We start from the raw sequence: 20,244 nt of genomic DNA on the forward strand, positions 1-20,244 counted from the left end.
ATTATAGAATCATATAAAGGACAAACAACAGCTCACACTCACCTTTCAGGTGGACTGACAAAGGAAGGCTGGTCAACTGGAGCATTTGCATCAAGGGCCTCACCAACATCACAATCAGTTTCAGAATGCTCAGTTTCCCCTGGCTTGGCTATAGGGATAGTACCAGAGTCTTCTATTTCACTAAAATAGAAACAAAAAAGACGATCTGACAATTTAATGGACATAATGCAGCATAAGTTAAAAGTGATATTAGTGATTTCCAAAACAAATCCAAGCCAGGAAAAAATGCTTTATAGTTCTACAGAGGGTTTTCAAGAATTCACATACTGTAAGTTGTGTAAAGATTTAAAACATGTGAACTGTAGACCCTGGATCTGCTGGTGCTCTTGCCTGGCCTCTAAATAGCTGATTACCAACATTTAAAACAAAATATTGTAGGTTAATATTTGATTTTGTCAAAAATAAGATTTTTAAATTATTTATTCTAAATGCATCTTCTCTCATGTTTCACTTCTATTAGTACATCCTACCAATATTAGAGTTATTGCCTACAGTATCAAGAAATCATCTATTATCTCAAAATGCTTTACTAAAGTTCTTAAAGCACTTTCATAATTTCATTTAAAATATCAGATCAGATCAGATCAGTTGCTCAGTCGTGTCTGACTCTTTGTGACCCCATGAATCACAGCACACCAGGCCTCCCTGTCCATCACCAACTCCTGGAGTTCACTGAGACTCACGTCCATCGAGTCAGTGATGCCATCCAGCCATCTCATCCTCTGTCGTCCCCTTCTCCTCTTGCCCCCAATCCCTCCCAGCATCAGTCTTTTCCAATGAGTCAATGCTTCGCATGAGGTGGCCAAAGGACTGGAGTTTCAGCTTTAGCATCATTCCTTCCAAAGAAATCCCAGGGCTGATCTCCTTCAGAATGGACTGGTTAGATCTCCTTGCAGTCCAAGGGACTCTCAAGAGTCTTTCCCTACCTTACTTTCATTTCACTAAACAATCATGTTCAATATAATGAGAAAATAAGATGTACTGTTCAGATATATAGTATCTAGGCTTAAATACTAAGTGTTTAACATTTTAAAATTTTAAAAACTATCATTATTTCTAAGCATGTCTTCTGTTCCCTCGTCCCTTACCAGGGCAAACTCCTAAACCCAGTCCCTCATATTCTAGAAAAGAGAAAAATAGTACTGATGATAAGAATTGTATTAATTGATGCATATATTCTTACTCTATGCCAGATACTATCCTATACATTTTACATAAGCTAACTCATTTGACAAAGGATATGTTTAATATACTATTAAAAGAAAGGGGTTTTTGTTCTTTGTACTGTTGCTGAAACTAGGCGTACAAAACAGATTTTCTAAATTAAGGAAACTTTCAACATCACTAATCATCAGGGAAAAGGAAAATCAAGACCACAAAGAGATATCTGTCATATGGCTATTCTCAAAAAGTTTACAGGGATTTCCCTGGTGGTACAGTGGTTAAGAATCCACCTCCCAATGGAGGGACCTGGGTTCAATCCCTGGTCCGGGAACTAAGATTCCCTATGCTGCCGGGCACCTAAGCCTGTGCACTCCAACTAGAGAATAATCCCCACTCGTTGCAACTGAGAGAAAGCCCATGCACAGCAATGAAAATCCAGTGCAGCCAAAACTAAATAAATTCCAAAAAAAAGAGTAAGTAACACATGTTGGCAAGGATGTGGAGAAAGGAGAACCCGTGCACACTGCTGGTGGGAATGTAAATAGGTGCATCCACTATAGAAAACAGTATGGAGGTTTCTCAAAAAAATTAAAACTATGACCCAGCAATTTCACTTGTATGTACTCGAAAAAAAACAGAACACTAATTTGAAAAAATACATGTACTCAATGTTCACAACAGCATTGTTTACAATTTCCAACTCATGGAAACAACCTAAGTGTTCACCAACAGATGAATGGATAAAGAACCTGTTGTATATATATCCACACATGCAATGGAATGCTACCCAGCAAAAAAAAAAAAGAATGCAATCTAGCCATTTGCAGCAACATGGATGGACTTGGAGGGCATTACGCTAAAAGTGAAATAAGTCAGAGAAAGATAAATACTGTATGAGATAACTTATCTGTGGAATCTAAAAAATAAAACAAATTAGTGAATGTAACAAAAAAAAGCAGACATACAGATATAGAGACGAAACTAGTGGCTACCAACGGGGAGGGTTCAGTTCAGTTCAGTAGCTCAGTCACGTCCAACTCTTTGTGACCCCACATACAGCAGCACACCAGGCTTCCCTATCCCTCATCACCAACTCCTCAAGCCTACTCAAACTCATGTCCATTGAATCGGTGATGCCATCCAACCATCTCATCCTCTGTCGTCTCTTGCTCCTCCTGCCTTCAATCTTTCCCAACATCAGGGTCTTTCCAAGAGTTGGTTCTTTGCATCAGTTGGCCAAAGAATTGGAGTTTCAGCTTCAGCATCAGTCTTTGCAATGAATATTCAGGACTGATTTCCTTTAGGATTGACTGGTTGGACCTCCTTGCAGTCCAAGGGACTCTCAAGAGTCTTTTCCAACAACACAGTTCAAAAGCATCAGTTCTTCAATGCTCGGTTTTCTTTATAGTCCAACTCACACATCCATACATGACTACTGGAAAAACCATAGCTTTGACTAGACAGACCTTTGTTGGTAAAGTAATGTCTCTGCTTTTTAATACGCTGTCTAGGTTAGTCATAGTATTTCTTCCAAGGAGCAAATGTCTTTTAATTTCATGGCTGCAGTCACCATCAGCAGTGATTTTAGAGTCCCCAAAACTAAAGTCGGTCACTGTTTCCCCATCTATTTGCCATGAAGTGATGGGACCAGATGCCATGATCTTAGTTTTCTTAATGTTGAGCTTTAAGCCAACATTTTCACTCTCCTCTTTCACTTTCATCAAGAGTCTCTTTAGTTCTTCCTCACTTTCTGCCATAGGGTGGTATCATCTTCATATCTGAGGTTATTGATATTTCTCCCGGCAATCTTGATTCCAGCTTGTGCTTCATCCAGACTGGCATTTCGCATGATGCACTCTGCATATAAGTTAAATAAGCAGGGTGACAATATACAGCCTTAACGTACTCCTTTCCCAATTTGGAACCAGCCTGTTGTCCCATGTCGAGTTCTAACTGTTGCTTCCTGACTTGCATACAGATTTCTCAGGACGCAGGTAAGGTGGTCTGGTATTCCCATCTCTTTCAGAACTTTCCACAGTTTGTCGTGATCCACACAGTCAAAGGCTTTGGCGTAGTCAATAAAGCAAAAATAGATGTTTTTCTGGAACTCTCTTGTTTTTTCAATGATCCAGTGGATGTTGGCAATTTGATCTCTGGTTCTTCTGCCTTTTCTAAATCCAGCTTGAACATCTCCAAGTTCACGGTTCACGTACAATTGAAGCCTGGCTTGGAGAATTTTGAGCATTACTTTGCTAGCATGTGAGATGCGTGCAATCGTGCAGTTGTTTGAACATTCTTTGGCATTGCCTTTCTTTGGGACTGGAATGAAAACTGACCTTTTCCACTCCTGTGGCCACTGCTGAGTTTTCCAGATTTGCTGGCATATTAAGTGCAGCACTTACACAGCATCATCTTTTAGGATTTGAAATAGCTCAACTGGAATTCTATCACCTCCACTAGCTTTGTTCGTAGTGATGCTTTCTAAGGCCCACTTGACTTGACATTCCAGGATGTCTGGTTCTAGGTGAGTGATCACACCATCGTGATCATCTGGGTCATGAAGATCTTTTTCTGTATAGTTCTTCTGTGTATTCTTGCCACCTCTTCTTCATATCTTCTGCTTCTGTTAGATCCATACCATTTCTGTCCTTTATTGTGCTCATCTTTGCATGAAATGTTCCCTTGGCATCTCAAACTTTCTTGAAGAGATCTCTAGTTTTTCCCATTGTATTGTTTTCCTCTAATTCTTTGCACTGATTGCTAAGGAAGGCTTTCTTATCTCTCCTTGCTATTCTTTGGAACTCTGCATTCAAATGGGTATTCTTTCCTTTTCTGAAGGAAGGAACAAAATAGGGGTGGGGGAATGGGAGGCACAAAGTATTGGGTATAAGACAGGCTCAAGTATGTAGTATAAAACACGGGGAATAGAGCCAATACTTTGTAATAACTGAAAATGGAAAGTAGCCTTTAAAAATGCTGTAAAACATTTTTAAAAGAGAGAAAAAGAAACAAAATATTCCAAATATATCTAAATATTCTGAATATTTATTATCAAGCTTGAAAAAGTTAGCTATCATACAAAGACATATTATGAATGGAATAACACAGTAATACTTAATGGAAATGAATACTCTGACATTGGAATTTTTGATAATTATAGGGAAGATTATTCAGTTAAGCACCATGTTTCTTAAACAAGAATCTCACTTTACCTATATTATGCAGATAATTCATGCCTGGGATACAATCAGCCTCCCTGAGTTAGACAGAAGTATAAATACTCATTATGCCGTAAGATCATTAAAAAAACACAAAACAAATGCATTATTGTATAGGTCTGCTATATAGACTAAAGGTCAAATTTCAGTATCAAAGAAATTCTTCTGTCATTATCTAATGATGTTCTTTTTTTCTTTGTAATGACTTACTCAAGTTTTGAGATTGGAGTGATCTCTGAGGTAGATGAACTGGAAATATTTTCAGTATTTTCACTGTCCACAACTACACTGGAAGAATCTTCATGAACATCAACTGTAGGGAGTGTCTCAGTCACAGATGGACTTAACTTTTTTGACTCCGTATCCTGTTTCTAAAAAAGTCAGTTGTATTTAATGTTGGGATTAACAAATTCTCTCTTTATTTGAAGATGATATTATAAAAAGTATGTCTCAAAAGTAACAATATAATGTTCATTAAAAAATTACTTTTATAAAAGTCCCTTCTTCTAACACAAACACCCTAAGGAATACATCTCATATTACAATACAGGCTCTATAGATTTGTCATAGCATTTCATAAACCAGGACAAAGCAGCTTATCTTTCTTCTTTCCTATTTTGTATCAGGACCTACAAAATTTCTTACTATAATTACCTTAATGTATCCTATAGCAACACAGAAATCCTATGTAAATACATGAAACAGTATCTATTAAATAGCATTACTATTTATTAGTATAAAATACTATATACTAGAATTTAATATATAATAGTATATATTAAACTAGTATAAAATAGTGTACCACATAGTTTTTTGTCCCTGAGCAGTTTAGAAGATAATGTGTATCAAGAAATAACAATACAAGGCATGCATAAATAACATTACAAAGCAATACACAATTCTGGCTGCTCTTTTAAGGACTGTATGTTGTTTCACTCTTCCAAAACATAATCTGAAATGTACTTAATACCTACTTATGTTTGAAAACCTCTTATAAGTACTTCCCCCACCAACCAACTCCATATAGAATTAGCCATTCCCCTTCTTCTATGCCTCTACTGTTATCTGTATAGACTTTAATCACAGCATCTATAACACCTCAATTGCCCTTATTTATTTCTCTTCTTCAATTCCATTATAAATGTCTTGAGTACGGACTATGTTTTCTTGATCTTCATGTTCTTAGTGCCTCGCATGTACTAGTACCTAGCACACAGTAGACAATACTTACTGAGTATCAAATGAGAGAGAGGTACTCATGCTCAGTTCAAAGAAAAGAGAAACTAAGGACTACTATGAACTAGAAGAACTAGCACTTTGAAGAAAAGGAGAAGGCAGTACAGCAGCAGAAAGAAAATAAGAGGCAGAGTCAGAAGAATATAAAATAAGGAATGTGATATAAAATAAAAATGTAGAAGAATATAAATATAAAAAAGAACATAAAATAAATAATGTGATATAAAACAAAAATTCTTTATAAAATAAGAATATAAAATGAAATGTGATCATTTGAGGAATTTACACTGGAATGAAAAGTTAGCAAAAGAATACAAATAGTTTGTATTTTATGACGGAGGCTTTGAGAAAAGAACTATCACATTATTATCAAATACTGCATTATCATTCAACATAAAAAATTAATAAGATATTCTACACTCTTTTTTCTCTTTTATTAATACTAAGTCTCCAAAATCGATGTGAATCTTATACTTACAGCAAATCTCAACTAGGACTATCCACATTTCCAATGCACAAGAGCCACAGGTAGCTAGTGGCCACTGTACTGAACAGCACAGGTCTCTAAAGATGCAGTAAGCACTTCAATATATTTGAATAAGAGGATACCATGAGGAAAATTCAGGAAAATGAACAATGGCAAGACTGTTTGGGATACACATATAACTGAAGGGCTACAGAGATCACTGTTCCCTTACTCTTATGCATAAATCTCTTCCAAACCTCCTCCAAAATTCATTAAAATGCAATGTACTATATCTCCCTAGATAACCCAATAAAATAACTCTGGCTGTGTTTTTTTTAAGAGCATTTTCCCTCCTTTTAAGCTGAAATTTATTTTCGTTAATATTTAAGATATTTAGTTTTTCCTTAGTCCTTCTTCCTTCCAGATCAAACATCCCCAGTTTCTTCAGTTATTCCTGATATTAAATGGTTTCCAGATGCATCAGCATTCTGATCAACTTACACTCTGGTCTAGTTTTACATATTTCATAAAAGCTGGTATACAAAATGAAAAATACTTAGGATATAATATGAGAGAAAAGGGGAAAAAACATAATCTATTAATGATTATTAATATTCCACACTAAGTGATAAAATTTGGTATCAAAATATTCTGTATTCTACATACAAATACTTTAAGTCAGAAAAAATGTCCCCTGACAGCTGAAAACCTGAGAGAAGGTAAATAATACTGAGCCAAAATGAACCTAAAAAGAAAGATTTACAGCCAAACCCATACTACAAGGAAAATGGTCACATTTACTATTACATTGGTAATTCTGTTGCATGGTATCACAAAAAGAAAGGGGAAAAAAAATACACAATATGTTGACCAAATAAATGTATTCTATGTTGTAAAGTGGTTTGAAAAGCCATATCATTAAAAAATCAAAGCAACAAATCTTACCTGTACATTCACAATGTAATCATCTTTTAATTTGTTTTCTTCTGGAGGAACAGGTAAGCTTGAACCTACTTTTCCCGATAATTCAGCATTGACAGGTCCCCCTCTTTCATCCTATATTGCAACAAAGAAAAGGCCGACTGATGAAAGTGCTTCACAAAATAGTCCTGAAGCAATATTAAGACTGTCTTTCTATACAACCAAAACACTTGATTGTGATTTTAATAATTTTGTTTCCATGCTTATTGTCTTCCTTCATGTATTACTCTCCTTACTGCTTCACTTCAAATGTATACTACATGTGTACACTAGTGGTATAGTAATGAGCATAGCTGCCTTCCAAACATACACTACATTTGATTTCTTAATACGCACTTTAGTCCTACCACCCAGCACTGTATGTTAGACACACAGTAAGATCAGTAAATATCTGGTAAATATATACGCTTATAGCTTTTTGTGTCATCTCTTTTGATACTGTTAAGTTAGAATTTCAGATATATTGTCTTTAAATGTATATTCTAGCATACAAGTTTCATAAAAGCAAAGTTCATATCCATCATATTCTAACCCTGTAAAGAACATAATAGGTAACCAAATGTTTACTGAAAGAATGTCTATTTCCCCTTCCTTAATGCTTTGCTTAAATCATTCTTAACATTTAAGTCTTATTTCTCATCAAAGAAGAGATTAGCTTTAAGTCTTACAGATTGTGCATAGAAGCATACAATCACACTTTTTTTGGAGAGGTATCCAGCAAGAGTCTTCAAAATTTTAACTGCTCTATTCTTGAAACAGATCCTGTATAACTCAGAAATATAAATCCATTCTAAACATCATGCCAAAAAAAGAAAACACCCAAGCATATAATTTAAAGTTTATGCATCCACAATCACACACACACACAAATGCAGACACAAACATGCACGTATAAACACAGCTGAGAGCCTCTCAATCAAAAAAGTACTTAAATAAATTTAACACATCCATATAATGGAATAAAAATGTAGCTATTCAAAATAATACAGTAACATACAAAGGTATCCACAAGATATTGCTGGGGAAGAGGGGAAGTCAACTTGTGCAATATTTATGACATTTTACTAAAAATTAAAACATTAATTTGTGAGCTATGATGTATCTACACCCAAAGAAAATGGTCTGAGTGTTTTAATAAGAAACGCAAATTTTGGTTCCTTTGGGGATGGGAAGGGGATACAAAGATGAATATCTTACAGTGTGTATAAATTATTCCTCTAATTTAAAATAAGTACATTGATTTTCGGGGGGGATGAGGAGGAGCCAAATCTAGCTGAAGTCAATAACCACCTTTTACCATTTAAAATGATAAAATAATAAACTATTTAGAGACCATCAGATTTTTTGGCCTCTGTCTATTCACTCTACCCAAATGTATGAAACAAAGTACATAGCCAATCATTTCAGATTCTCTCTATAATTCTCATTTCTAATAGTTTTTAATTTATAAGACTCAGGTTTCTTTAGAAACACTTTAAGTAGTTAAAGTATTAAAAAGAAAGTCCTAGTCTTCAGTTCTCTGAACAGGCACTATTTTTCTCCTTACTGTAGGACTGCTGCTGCTGCTGCTGCTAAGTCACTTCAGTCGTGTCCGACTCTGTGCAACCCCATAGACGGCAGCCCACCAGGCTCCCCTGTCCCTGGGATTTTCCAGGCAAGAACACTGGAGTGGGTTGCCATTTCCTTCTCCAATGTATGAAAGTGAAAAGTGAAAGTGAAGTCACTCAGTCGTGTCCGACTTAGCCACCCATGGACTGCAACCTACCAGGCTCCTCTGTCCATGGGATTCTCCAGGCAAGAGTACTGGAGTGGGTTGCCATTGCCTTCTCCATACTGTAGGACTACAATATTCCAAACACAAGCAATAAGAATAAATAAATATTTTTAGGTTAATTTCAGAATTACCTAAGTAACTTCTCAAAGTATAGCAAAGAAAATTACAAATCTCCATCAAAAATAATGTCACAGTATTTTTGAAATATTTTTATTCCAAATGTTTTGAGAAGACAGAAAGCTAATACACAAATTACAACTTCATCTTTATTTAAGGTACCTTTTTCTGGGATTGTACATCTTCATTTTCTAGTGCACAATTGTCATCTTGAGAGTAATACGATGAAGCTGAAGAACTCTCTTTACAACACACATGCCAACTGGGAAGCCTGTAAAACATCCACCGACACCATCAAAAAAAAAAAAAAGTAAGGTCGTTAAAACAACATATTCCATACCATGAACTAGAATTTGAGGCAATAGACAATAGATGGTTCTTATCCTAATGTTCTTGACAATTTGACAATTTAATGATGAAGACAAATGTACATAAGACAAAGGTTTTTTTATTTAATACCCTAAGAAAAATATAGTGTTATCAGCACTCCAAGTAAGGCATCATTAATCTCACAAAGGTAAAACAGGAAATACTTCACAATAATAAGAGTATCTGACAATTATCACAGAAAGAACAGAGAAAGCTGACAAACAGCTAACCTCCTCAAAAGCTCCAGATGCCACTGATATTCTAAATTCTACCAAATATTTAAGAACAGATAATGCTGAAGCTACCTAAACTATTTCAAAGTATAGAAGTAAAGCTTCCAAATTATTTTATAGGGAACGTAACAATGATATCAAAAATTAATGGAAACAGTACATATATATAAGTACTATAGGTTAATAATACATATGGAATCAAACACAAAAGTTCTGAAGAAAATAAAAAAGAAAAAATCTCCATTAACATACCAAAGATGTAACACACCACTGTTATGGTCAAGTAGAGTTTAGCTCTGATATTCCAAAATGGTTTAAAATACATTTACTTTGCTATGCAAAAATACCAAGGAAAAGAAATCTCAAGATTATCCTCACCAAAGGACATTTGATAAATTTATGCAGGCATCAAGATGTTGAAATTAATAAAATAGTAATAAGTAGATATTTAACATGGGGAATACATAGTACATGCATAACACATAAGCCTAAGAGTCACTATCATAATCAGTGAAGAAACTGAAATACCCCTATTTAGATCTGAAACAAGACAAGAATGTCCATTATCACTAGTATTACATAATATGAGGACAAAGGCAGTATAAAAATGAGAAAGGATACAGTAAAATTATCATTAATTGCAAATGAGTTTATATGGTTGGAAAACTAAAAAGTGTTAAAAGAAGACTTGGGTATAAAATAATATTCCTAACCCACTCCATTACTCTTGCCTGGAAAATCCCATGGAGGAGGAGCCTGGTGGGCTGCAGTCCATGGGGTCGCTAAGAGTCAGACTGAGCGAATTCACTTTTCACTTTCATGCACTGGAGAAGGAAATGGCAACCCACTCCAGTATTCTTGCCTGGAGAATCCCAGGGATGGGGGAGCCTGGTGGGCAGCCATCTATGGGGTCGCACAGAGTCGGACACAACTGAAGCAACTTAGCAGTAGCAGCAGGTATAAAATTAAGAAAGAAATCAACAGATACTCTACTCAAATCATTACCACCAGTTGTAAGAGTTAACAGAAGAAAAGTCCCCATTTATAATAGAAACAATAAAATACCAAATATAAACTTAGCGAGAAATGTTCTACACAAACACACATATGTGTTCTGTGTTCTTAATAGTAAAAATATTTGAAATTGATATTATTTTAAGTTGAAAAAAAAAAAAGTCAGTTTTACACAATTCAAAGTTATATGGAAGATCTGAAAACCACACACTGAAGTTGCAAAAAAGAAAGCGTTAAAAAAATTAGACAAACTGACTCTAAAGTTCATATAAACAGCATGCTGCTGCTGCTGCTGCTAAGTCGCTTCAGTCATGTCCGACTCCACAGACAGCAGCCCACCAGGCTCCCCCGTCCCTGGGATTCTCCATGCAAGAGTACTGGAGTAGGGTGCCATCGCCTTCTCCAATATAAACAGAATAGTCAATAAGATTTTAATGTGGGGAAATTAGACATCTAAGAAACCACAATAATTACAACAATATAGTAGTGAGATGAAAGAGTAAAAGAGAATTCCCAGGGTGACTGCAAAGAGAATTTCATGGATGACAGCTGTATGTACACAAAGAGGGCAACCGAAACTAAACTGGAGGTCATCAGAAGCTCTGGAAGAGTCCTCTTTTGGAGGACGGAATTAACAGCACAACTTAGAGGAGTCTCTGAAAATCTCAAGAACAGATCTACACAACTAGCAGATAATTTGTAATTAAAGAGAAAAATAAGAAAACACAAGTCAAATATTAGCCCCATGAAAATGGAAAAGTAGAACAGAAAAAGGAAAAGTAACCATGTTTTACCACATGGCTCAGCTGTATCATTTATAGTCATGAATACTGATCTAATCCAAATTATGACTGAACTACATTACCAGGAGAATCTGATCATTTGCAGTAACATACCTAAAAGTGACATTAAAACAATTATTTTAGAGACAAAGAAGTAAACAAAATTCATCAGGTAAAAGATCAAAGTGGTTTCCTTGGAAAGGAAAAATGAGGAAAGAGGGATGAAGGACTGACTTCTTTGCAAAAGCAAATAAACAAAAATCCTTGTAGAGCTACCTGACTTTTTGTTACATCATTTTGATAAAAATTAAAATCAAATAAAAGAGCAAAGTACATAACAACATACACATATAGTATGCTACTATGTGCGCACATGTTTACTAAAGGCACTTGTAGGTCCATAAATTTCTCTGAAAGAATTAAAAACAAAAGGGGAAAAAAGCACCACCGTGGTTGCCTCCAGGGTGGAAAACTGATTGACTGGATAGATGGATATTTTTCACTTTTTAATACTCTAAGTCTTCTGAATTTTGAGCCATAAGAATATATTACTTATTCAAATTGTCATATAGATATATCATTATTTATTAAACATTTCTTTATTGACAGATTTTTGCATTGTTTCTCACATGGGTGTTTGTAGTTGTATTTGTCAGGTATATATACACACATTTGGGACAACAAAAAGTTTCAGATATTCAAAACTAGGGGTGTTAGAATTTTGGTGATTATGCCCCCTTATTTTCTTTATTCTTTTCTATACTTTTTAAATTTCTACTACGAGCATATACTACTTTTATCATCAGTAATTCTGCATGTGTATATGTATATATAAATCCCAATATTCACAGTTAGTGTGAAGACAGCCAAAAGACATTAAATCTCATGAGACTTATTTTTACTATCACATAATCAAATTCCATTATCCGAAGTTAGGAGCTTTTTGGGCGAGATTAGCTTTGGAATCTGCAGTCCATGAGGTTGCAAAGAGTCAGACACAACTTGGCAACTGAACAACAACAACAAGATATGAATCAGTGGACTCAGTAGACTGTCCTCCCCAATATGAGTGGGCATCATCTAATCCTTTAAGGGACTGACCAGAAGAATTCGCCCTTTTTTCCCCTGCCTCACTATCTGAGCTGTGGCGTCTCATGTCTAGCCTTTTTACTGGGATTATATCTTCTGCTTCACTGGTTAATAGGCGTTCAGACTTGATCTGAATTATACCACTGTGTTTCCTCAGTCTCCAGCTTTAAGACAGTAGAACTTCTCAGATTCCATAATCGTGTGACTCAACATCTCATTTTACATATAAAGTGGGTTCTATTTCTCTGAAGAACCCTAGTATACCTGACATTAGTATGTAATACATTATTAGCTTATCTACCCTATTGATAAAGCTATAGAGTAGCTTTATCAATAGTATCACTGTTTACCTCTAATATATCAGTCCCTATATAAAGACAGATGCTAATTAAAGACAGACCTGCAAAGATATCCTTAATTTTGTGTGTAAGAAAAAAGCCTAAAATAGATAAAAATGATCACCAACTAAGAACTGTCAAGAAATTTTAAATCACCAAAGTAAAATGAAATAACACAAACCCACACCAACTACACTGAAGAACAATGAATCTCTATAATACACTCTTTACTGTCAACAAGTTCTCCCAGGTGAATTAGATACGCATGCCCCATCATTAAGAATCACTGGGTCACATTAAAATAGCTGAGGGCACTTTGCTGCATGACTAAATGGATCTGATTCCATACTACTGAAGCAACTTTCAAAAACTGTACTGTGAAAACCCCAAGCCTGATGAAATTACTTTCAAAAGTTTTAAGAAATTCAGCACCAGAAATCACAACTAGCAAGATAAATGGAGCCCCTGTGAGCCCCTGACACTCTCCCCTCAGACTCTATTACTATTGATTAAATTGATTGTGAGCCAAGTATATCGTCTTACACTTAAACTCTTTGAGAATCAATTTCATATCCCTAACTACTTTAGCCCCTCCCCACATAGCCAAAACCTGCAAACATTAGGTGTTTAACAAATACTTACTAATGAGGGTTCTTAGGGGAACTGTTTTGCAGCACACAGCAGAAACAAAATTCAATCACTTTTCATTCCTCTTCCCATCAGCCCCATCTCCTGCCTCGACCACTACCACTACCTCCCCAACTCAACCATCCATCCACCACCCCCTCACACAAACACACAAACTCAAAAAATAGAATCTGGAAAATAAGAGGACACTTGTCTCTTCTTGTCACCTCCCCGCCCCCACCCCGCTAATGTGGCATGGATTCACCATTCATATGGAAAGGTATTAACTTTTAGAGTAGATGTAATTAAAAGTCTTGTAAAATTTGCATTTGAGTGTCATTTAGGATAGAAAAAGCTAACCACCTTCTAAAACCTGTAAACTAAATTATAAAGCAGAATAATTTTTTATTAAAGAGGAAAATATAGGGCATATTACAAAATATTAGAGCAGAAGACTACAGGTCAAAACTGGTAGGTAGGATGCAGGTAAAACAGCAGCAGGAAAGCTATCCTTCTGAGCATATCTGGAGACAAACTGAACACAAAAGAGCTCCTCTTTCAACTCAAGAAGATAAAGGACAGTTTCAATCTAAGGAAAAAAGGAAGACTCTTAAGGACAGAAATCACTGAGAGAAAACCAAACCAAAAGATTAAAACCAAAAGTTGGTTCTCCAAGGAAAATATTAAAAAGACAAACCTCTGGAAAAACTGGTAAAGGAGAGTTGGTGATATGAATTAACAAAATATGTTCTAAAAGCATGAAATAACCACAGGCAAGACATACTTTTTAAAATCATAAAATATTAACAGCTATATATACTAATATATTTGAAAACTCAGAAGACATGGATGTTTCTAGAAAAATAACAAAACTGGGACAAAGTATACAAAAATTGGAAATCACTGACAATAATTTAAAAATTTTGAGCGGATTAATCAACACCTTATCTAGAGAAAAGGAAATCCCAATCTTTTACCCCCTACTTTTTATTTGGAAATAATTTCAAGCTTTCAGAAGAAATGCCAACATAGTAAAAAGAACAACCGCAAACCCTCTCTACCTATTGTGACCCATTTGTCCCATCATTTGCCATTCTCACAGCAAGTTCATGGCCCTCTCTTTCCCCACTGCGTGTAATATATCTCGAAGTATCTCTGTACGTATTTCCTCAGAATAAGGATATTTTCTTACACAACCACACTACAATTAACAATCTGAGGAAATGTTACACTGACACAATAATCTATGTCCCAGTAGTGTCCTCTCAGCACTCCCCCTCCCCTCCTCAACCCCAAGCCCAGAATCAAGTCTAAGACCATGTCCTGTGTCTTCAGCCTCCTTTAACCTGGAACAGTTCTTAGTCTTTATCTTATGTGGTACTGACACTTTTGAAGGACATAATCCTTTTATTTTTAAATCAGATCAGATCAGTCGCTCAGTCGTGTCTGACTCTTTGCGACCCCATGAATCGCAGCACGCCAGGCCTCCCTGTCCATCACCAACTCCCGGAGTTCACTGAGACTCACGTCCATCGAGTCAGCGATGCCATCCAGCCATCTCATCCTCTGTCGTTCCCTTCTCCTCCTGCCCCCAATCCCTCGCAGCATCAGAGTCTTTTCCAATGAGTCAACTCTTCGCATGAGGTGGCCAAAGTACTGGAGTTTCAGCTTTAGCATCATTCCTGGGATTCCAAAGAAATCCCAGGGCTGATCTCCTTCAGAATGGACTGGTTGGATCTCCTTGCAGTCCAAGGAACTCTCAAGAGTCTTCTCCAACACCACCGTTCAAAAGCCTCAATTCTTTGGCGCTCAGCCTTCTTCACAGTCCAACTCTCACATCCATACATGACCACAGGAAAAACCATAGCCTTAACTAGACGAACCTTTGTTGGCAAAGTAATGTCTCTGCTTTTGAATATGCTATCTAGGTTGGTCATAACTTTCCTTCCAAGAAGTAAGCGTCTTTTAATTTCATGGCTGCAGTCACCATCTGTAGTGATTTTGGAGCCCAGAAAAAGAAAGTCTGCCACTGTTTCCACTGTTTCCCCATCTATTTCCCATGAAGTGGTGGGACCAGATGCCATGATCTTCGTTTTCTGAATGCTGAGCTTTAAGCCAACTTTTTCACTCCCCACTTTCACTTTCATCAAGAGGCTTTTTAGTTCCTCTTCACTTTCTGCCATAATGATGGTGTCATCTGCATATCTGAGGTTATTGATATTTCTCCCGGCAATCCTGATTCCAGTTTGTGTTTCTTCCAGTCCAGCGTTTCTCATGATGTACTCTGCATATAAGTTAAATAAACAGGGTGACAATATACAGCCTTGACGTACTCCTTTTCCTATTTGGAACCAGTCTGTTGTTCCATGTCCAGTTCTAACTGTTGCTTCCTGACCCACATACAAATTTCTCAAGAGGCAGATCAGGTGGTCTGGTATTCCCATCTCTTTCAGAATTTTCCACAGTTTATTGTGATCCACAGAGTCAAAGGCTTTGGCATAGTCAATAAAGCAGAAATAGATGTTTTTCTGGAACTCTCTTGCTTTTTCCATGATCCAGCAGATATTGGCAATTCGATCTCTGGTTCCTCTGCCTTTTCTAAAACCAGCTTGAACATCAGGAAGTTCATGGTTCACATATTGCTGAAGCCTGACTGGAGAATTTTGAGCATTACTTTACTAGCATGTGAGATGAGTGCAATTGTGCAGTAGTTTGAGCATTCTTTGGCATTGCCTTTCTTTGGGATCGGAATGAAAACTGACTTTTTCCAGTCCTGTGGCCACTGCTGAGTTTTCCAAATTTGCTGGCATATAGAGTGCAGCACTTTCACAGCATCATCTTTCAGGATTTGGAATAGCTCAACTGGAATTCCATCACATCCACTAGCTTTGTTCGTAGTGATGCTTTCTAAGGCCCATTTGACTTTACATTCCAGGATGTCTGGCTCTAGGTCAGTGATCACACCATCGTGATTATCTGGGTCTGTGTATTCTTGCCATCTCTTCTTAATATCTTCTGCTTCTGTTAGGTCCATACCATTTCTGTCCTTTATGGAGCTCATCTTTGCATGAAATGTTCCTTTGATATTTCTGATTTTCTTGAAGAGATCCCTAGTCTTTCCCATTCTGTTGTTTTCCTCTATTTCTTTGCACTGATCGCTGAAGAAGGCTTTCTTATCTCTTCTTGCTATTCTTTGGAACTCTGCATTCAGATGTTTATATCTTTTCTTTTCTCCTTTGGTTTTCACTTCTCTTCTTTTCACAGCTATTTGTAAGGCCTCCCCAGACAGCCATTTTGCTTTTTTGCATTTCTTTTCCATGGGGATGGTCTTGATCCCTGTCTCCTGTACAATGTCACGAACCTCATTCCATAGTTCATCAGGCACGCTATCTATCAGATCTAGGCCCTTAAATCTATTTCTCACTTTCACTGTATAATCATAAGGGATTTGATTTAGGTCATACCTGAATGGTCTAGTGGTTTTCCCTACTTTCTTCAATTTAAGTCTGAATTTGGCAATAAGGAGTTCATGGTCTGAGCCATAGTCAGCTCCTGGTCTTGTTTTTGTTGACTGTATAGAGCTTCTCCATCTTTGGCTGCAATGAATATAATCAATCTGATTTTGGTGTTGACCATCTGGTTATGTCCATGTATAGAGTCTTCTCTTGTGTTGTTGGAAGAGGGTGTTTGTTATGACCAGTGCATTTTCTTGGCAAAACTCTATATTAGTCTTTGCCCTGCTTCATTCCGTATTCCAAGGCCAAATTTGCCTGTTACTCCAGGTGTTTCTTGACTTCCTACTTTTGCATTCCAGTCCTGTATAATGAAAAGGACATCTTTTTTGGGTGTTAGTTCTAAAAGGTCTTGTAGGTCTTCATAGAACCATTCAACTTCAGCTTCTTCAGCGTTACTGGTTGGGGCATAGACTTGGATTACTGTGATATTGAATGGTTTGCCTTGGAAACGAACAGAGATCATTCTGTCGTTTTTGAGATTGCATCCAAGTACTGCACTTCGGACTCTTTTGTTGACCATGAATACCGTGGTCCTTTTTTGAGGTTTGTCTTACCCTTCATCATGACCAGATTCAGGTTATATATTCCTGGCTGGAATCCTTCATAAGCAATGTGTCTTTCTCAGGGTACTATCTCCAGAAGCACAGGATATCCATCTGTTTCAGTACTTGCAATTCCACTTTTACATACTTAAGAGAAATGAAAACTGTATGTACAAAAACGTCTGCAGTAGCTTTTACTCCTAATAGCCAAAACCTGGAAGCTGTCCAGATGTTCAACAACAGGAGAATATAAATAAACTGTAGTATATTCATACAATGTATTATACTAGTTCTCACAATCAAAAGGAATGAATTACAAATGAATGAAATAAGATGGATAAATCTTGGAAACATTACACTTGAGTGAAAGAAGTCAGACACAAGAATAAATACTGTATTAATTCTATTTAAATAGGTTTCCAGAAGTAGCAAAACTAACCCATGGTGATAGAAATCAAATCGTCAGTTGCTTCAGGGAATTCTGTAGAATGCGACATGAGAAAACATTCTGGAGTGATAGAAATGCTCTGCATCTTGATGGGTGTGAGTTACACAGATGTATGTATTTGTCAAAACTGATCCAACTATACAGTTGACAACATGTGCACTTAGCTGTATGTAAATTATTTCAATTTAAAAAATAAGCAATAAAGTCAATATTTTCCTCCCCAGTAATAACAAGATAGATAATAAACCATTATCAGTAACAATTTTTTAAAATAATTTAGAAATTAACCTTAAAAACTACACAACCATTTACAGAGGAAAAAATGTTAACTCTAATAACGACCACAAAATGAAGAGACAACTGAAGATCTAGTACGTTCATAGATGGAGTGCTGTTGACAGCAAAGTAAAGACAGCAATTCTCCCTGAACTACTTCAGCACTCCAGTATAATTCTTATCAAAACACCTGAAGGATCCTTACCATATAGCACCGGGAACTCTACTCAATACACTGTAATAACCTATGTGGGAAAAGAAAATGAGAAAAAATAGATACATGTATATGCATAACTAAATCACTGCTGTATGCCTGCAACTGACACAACACTGTAAATTTACTATATACTCCCATATAAACTAAAAAAAAAATTTTAAGAAAATCCTAGAGAAAATAACCTGAAGGATGTTCTAAATATGGAAAAACTTATCTAAGAATAACTATATTGACAAAAAAAAGCAAAGGAAAGTGGTTCACCTTGCCAGATAATGAAGATTTATCACAAAACCACTCTAATTAGTCTATAGTATTAGGACAGCAAAAGATAAGCAAATGGAACAAAATACTCCCAAATGCATTTGTTGGTATAAAGTCTCTCTTTAGAAGCAGCATACATGCAAAGGGCTCAATAAATACTCAGTGAATAAATGACATCAGCCCTTCCTGAGGCATCTGTCACACTATGCAGAATTCACATAACGGTGACTCCAGTAACTAAAACAAGTTAGTTTTTTTTTTTTTTTTTTTTTAAGTGTTAGGTAGAAGGAAATAGGAAAAAGAATGAGATTAATAGCATTATACCATTTACGCAAATTTTAAAACATATAAACAAAACATTAGTTTTGGAAGAAATCAGAAATCTAAGTAAATACATGACGATTAACTGGAAAAACACATCAAATATACTCCAGGGTAAATGCCCAACATGGGGGAGATAGAAGCGAAAATGAAGATAGACTATAAAAGAGTAATGATGTAAAGTGGAGGGAAAAAGGGGGACCTATAAAGAATGTAGCATAAACTGAGTATGACCAATCTGATCCTAAGTATCTGATGTCTCTAGAAGAGAACACAGTCTTTCTCTAATGTGTCAAGCTGTTTACATTAAAATATTAATTTAACTTTTACAAATAAAGAAACTTAACCTCAGAAGTTAATTGGTCAAAAGTCACTCAACCAATCTAGATCTCTCCAAAGCCTATCATCTTTGTACCGCTACATTTCCCATGTCATATTCTCTAGTCAACAGATAAATGAAAAGAAAGGTGAGAAAATAACATTAATCCATTCTCTTAAGAACCGATCATGTTATTAAGGCTAGTTACTGCAGATACAAATATAAGAACTACCACAAAGGAGGGGCAATGTTTACCCCTTGATTTAGATAACAGCCCCAAGAGACAAAGTTTTGTAGTGTAGTGGCTAGGGCATGGACCTCAGAGTCAAAACGTGTTGTTGTTCAGTCACTAAGGCCTGTCCAACTTTTTGTGACCCCATGGGCTGCAGCACTCCAGGCTTCCCTGTCCTTTACTATTTACCAGAGTTTGTTCAAATTCATGTCCATTGAAATGGTGATGCTATCTAACCATTTCATCCTCTGCCACCCCCTTCTTCTCCTTCAGTCTTTCCCAGCATCATGGTCTTTTCCAAACAGTCAGTTCTTCGCATCAGGTAGCCAAAGTATTGGAGCTTTATCAATAGTCCTTCCAATGCATATTCAGGGTTGACTTCCTTTAGGATTTACTGGCTTGATCTCCTTGCAGTCCTGGGGACTCAAGAGTCTTCTCTAGCACCACAATTCAAAAGCATCGATTCTTTGGTGCTCAGCCTTCTTTATAAACCAACTCTTACATCCTAGGTTCCCCCTTTTATTATGTGCATTCTCTTGGACAAACTAATTACAAAAGCTGTAAGTCTCAATATAAACACTGTAAAACAGGAAAATGAAATAATGCATGGGCAATGCTTCAGCTGAGCTGCTCAGTTGTGTCCCA

General features: G+C 36.4%; 1 protein-coding gene across 6 annotated transcripts in view; it reads right to left on the bottom strand.

Moving 5' to 3' along the window:
• SUCO (SUN domain containing ossification factor) overlaps positions 1 to 20,244 on the bottom strand; it is an 89,510-nt gene that overhangs the window by 56,835 nt on the left and 12,431 nt on the right. For all 6 annotated transcript variants that reach the window (XR_011467298.1, XM_070385283.1, XM_070385281.1 and 3 more), the window contains exons 2-5: positions 9,179 to 9,287; positions 7,090 to 7,200; positions 4,653 to 4,813; positions 43 to 180 (exon numbers count right to left, since the gene is read on the bottom strand). Coding sequence is in view for 5 of the 6 variants with exons in the window: in XM_070385283.1 (XP_070241384.1) it covers positions 43 to 180; positions 4,653 to 4,813; positions 7,090 to 7,200; positions 9,179 to 9,287 (519 nt within the window). In the remaining variant the exon portion in view is untranslated. The remainder of the gene's footprint in view (positions 1 to 42; positions 181 to 4,652; positions 4,814 to 7,089; positions 7,201 to 9,178; positions 9,288 to 20,244) is intronic.

Source organism: Bos mutus, chromosome 16 (assembly GCF_027580195.1).
Source record: "Bos mutus isolate GX-2022 chromosome 16, NWIPB_WYAK_1.1, whole genome shotgun sequence".
In the NCBI taxonomy this organism is placed as follows: domain Eukaryota; kingdom Metazoa; phylum Chordata; class Mammalia; order Artiodactyla; family Bovidae; genus Bos; species Bos mutus.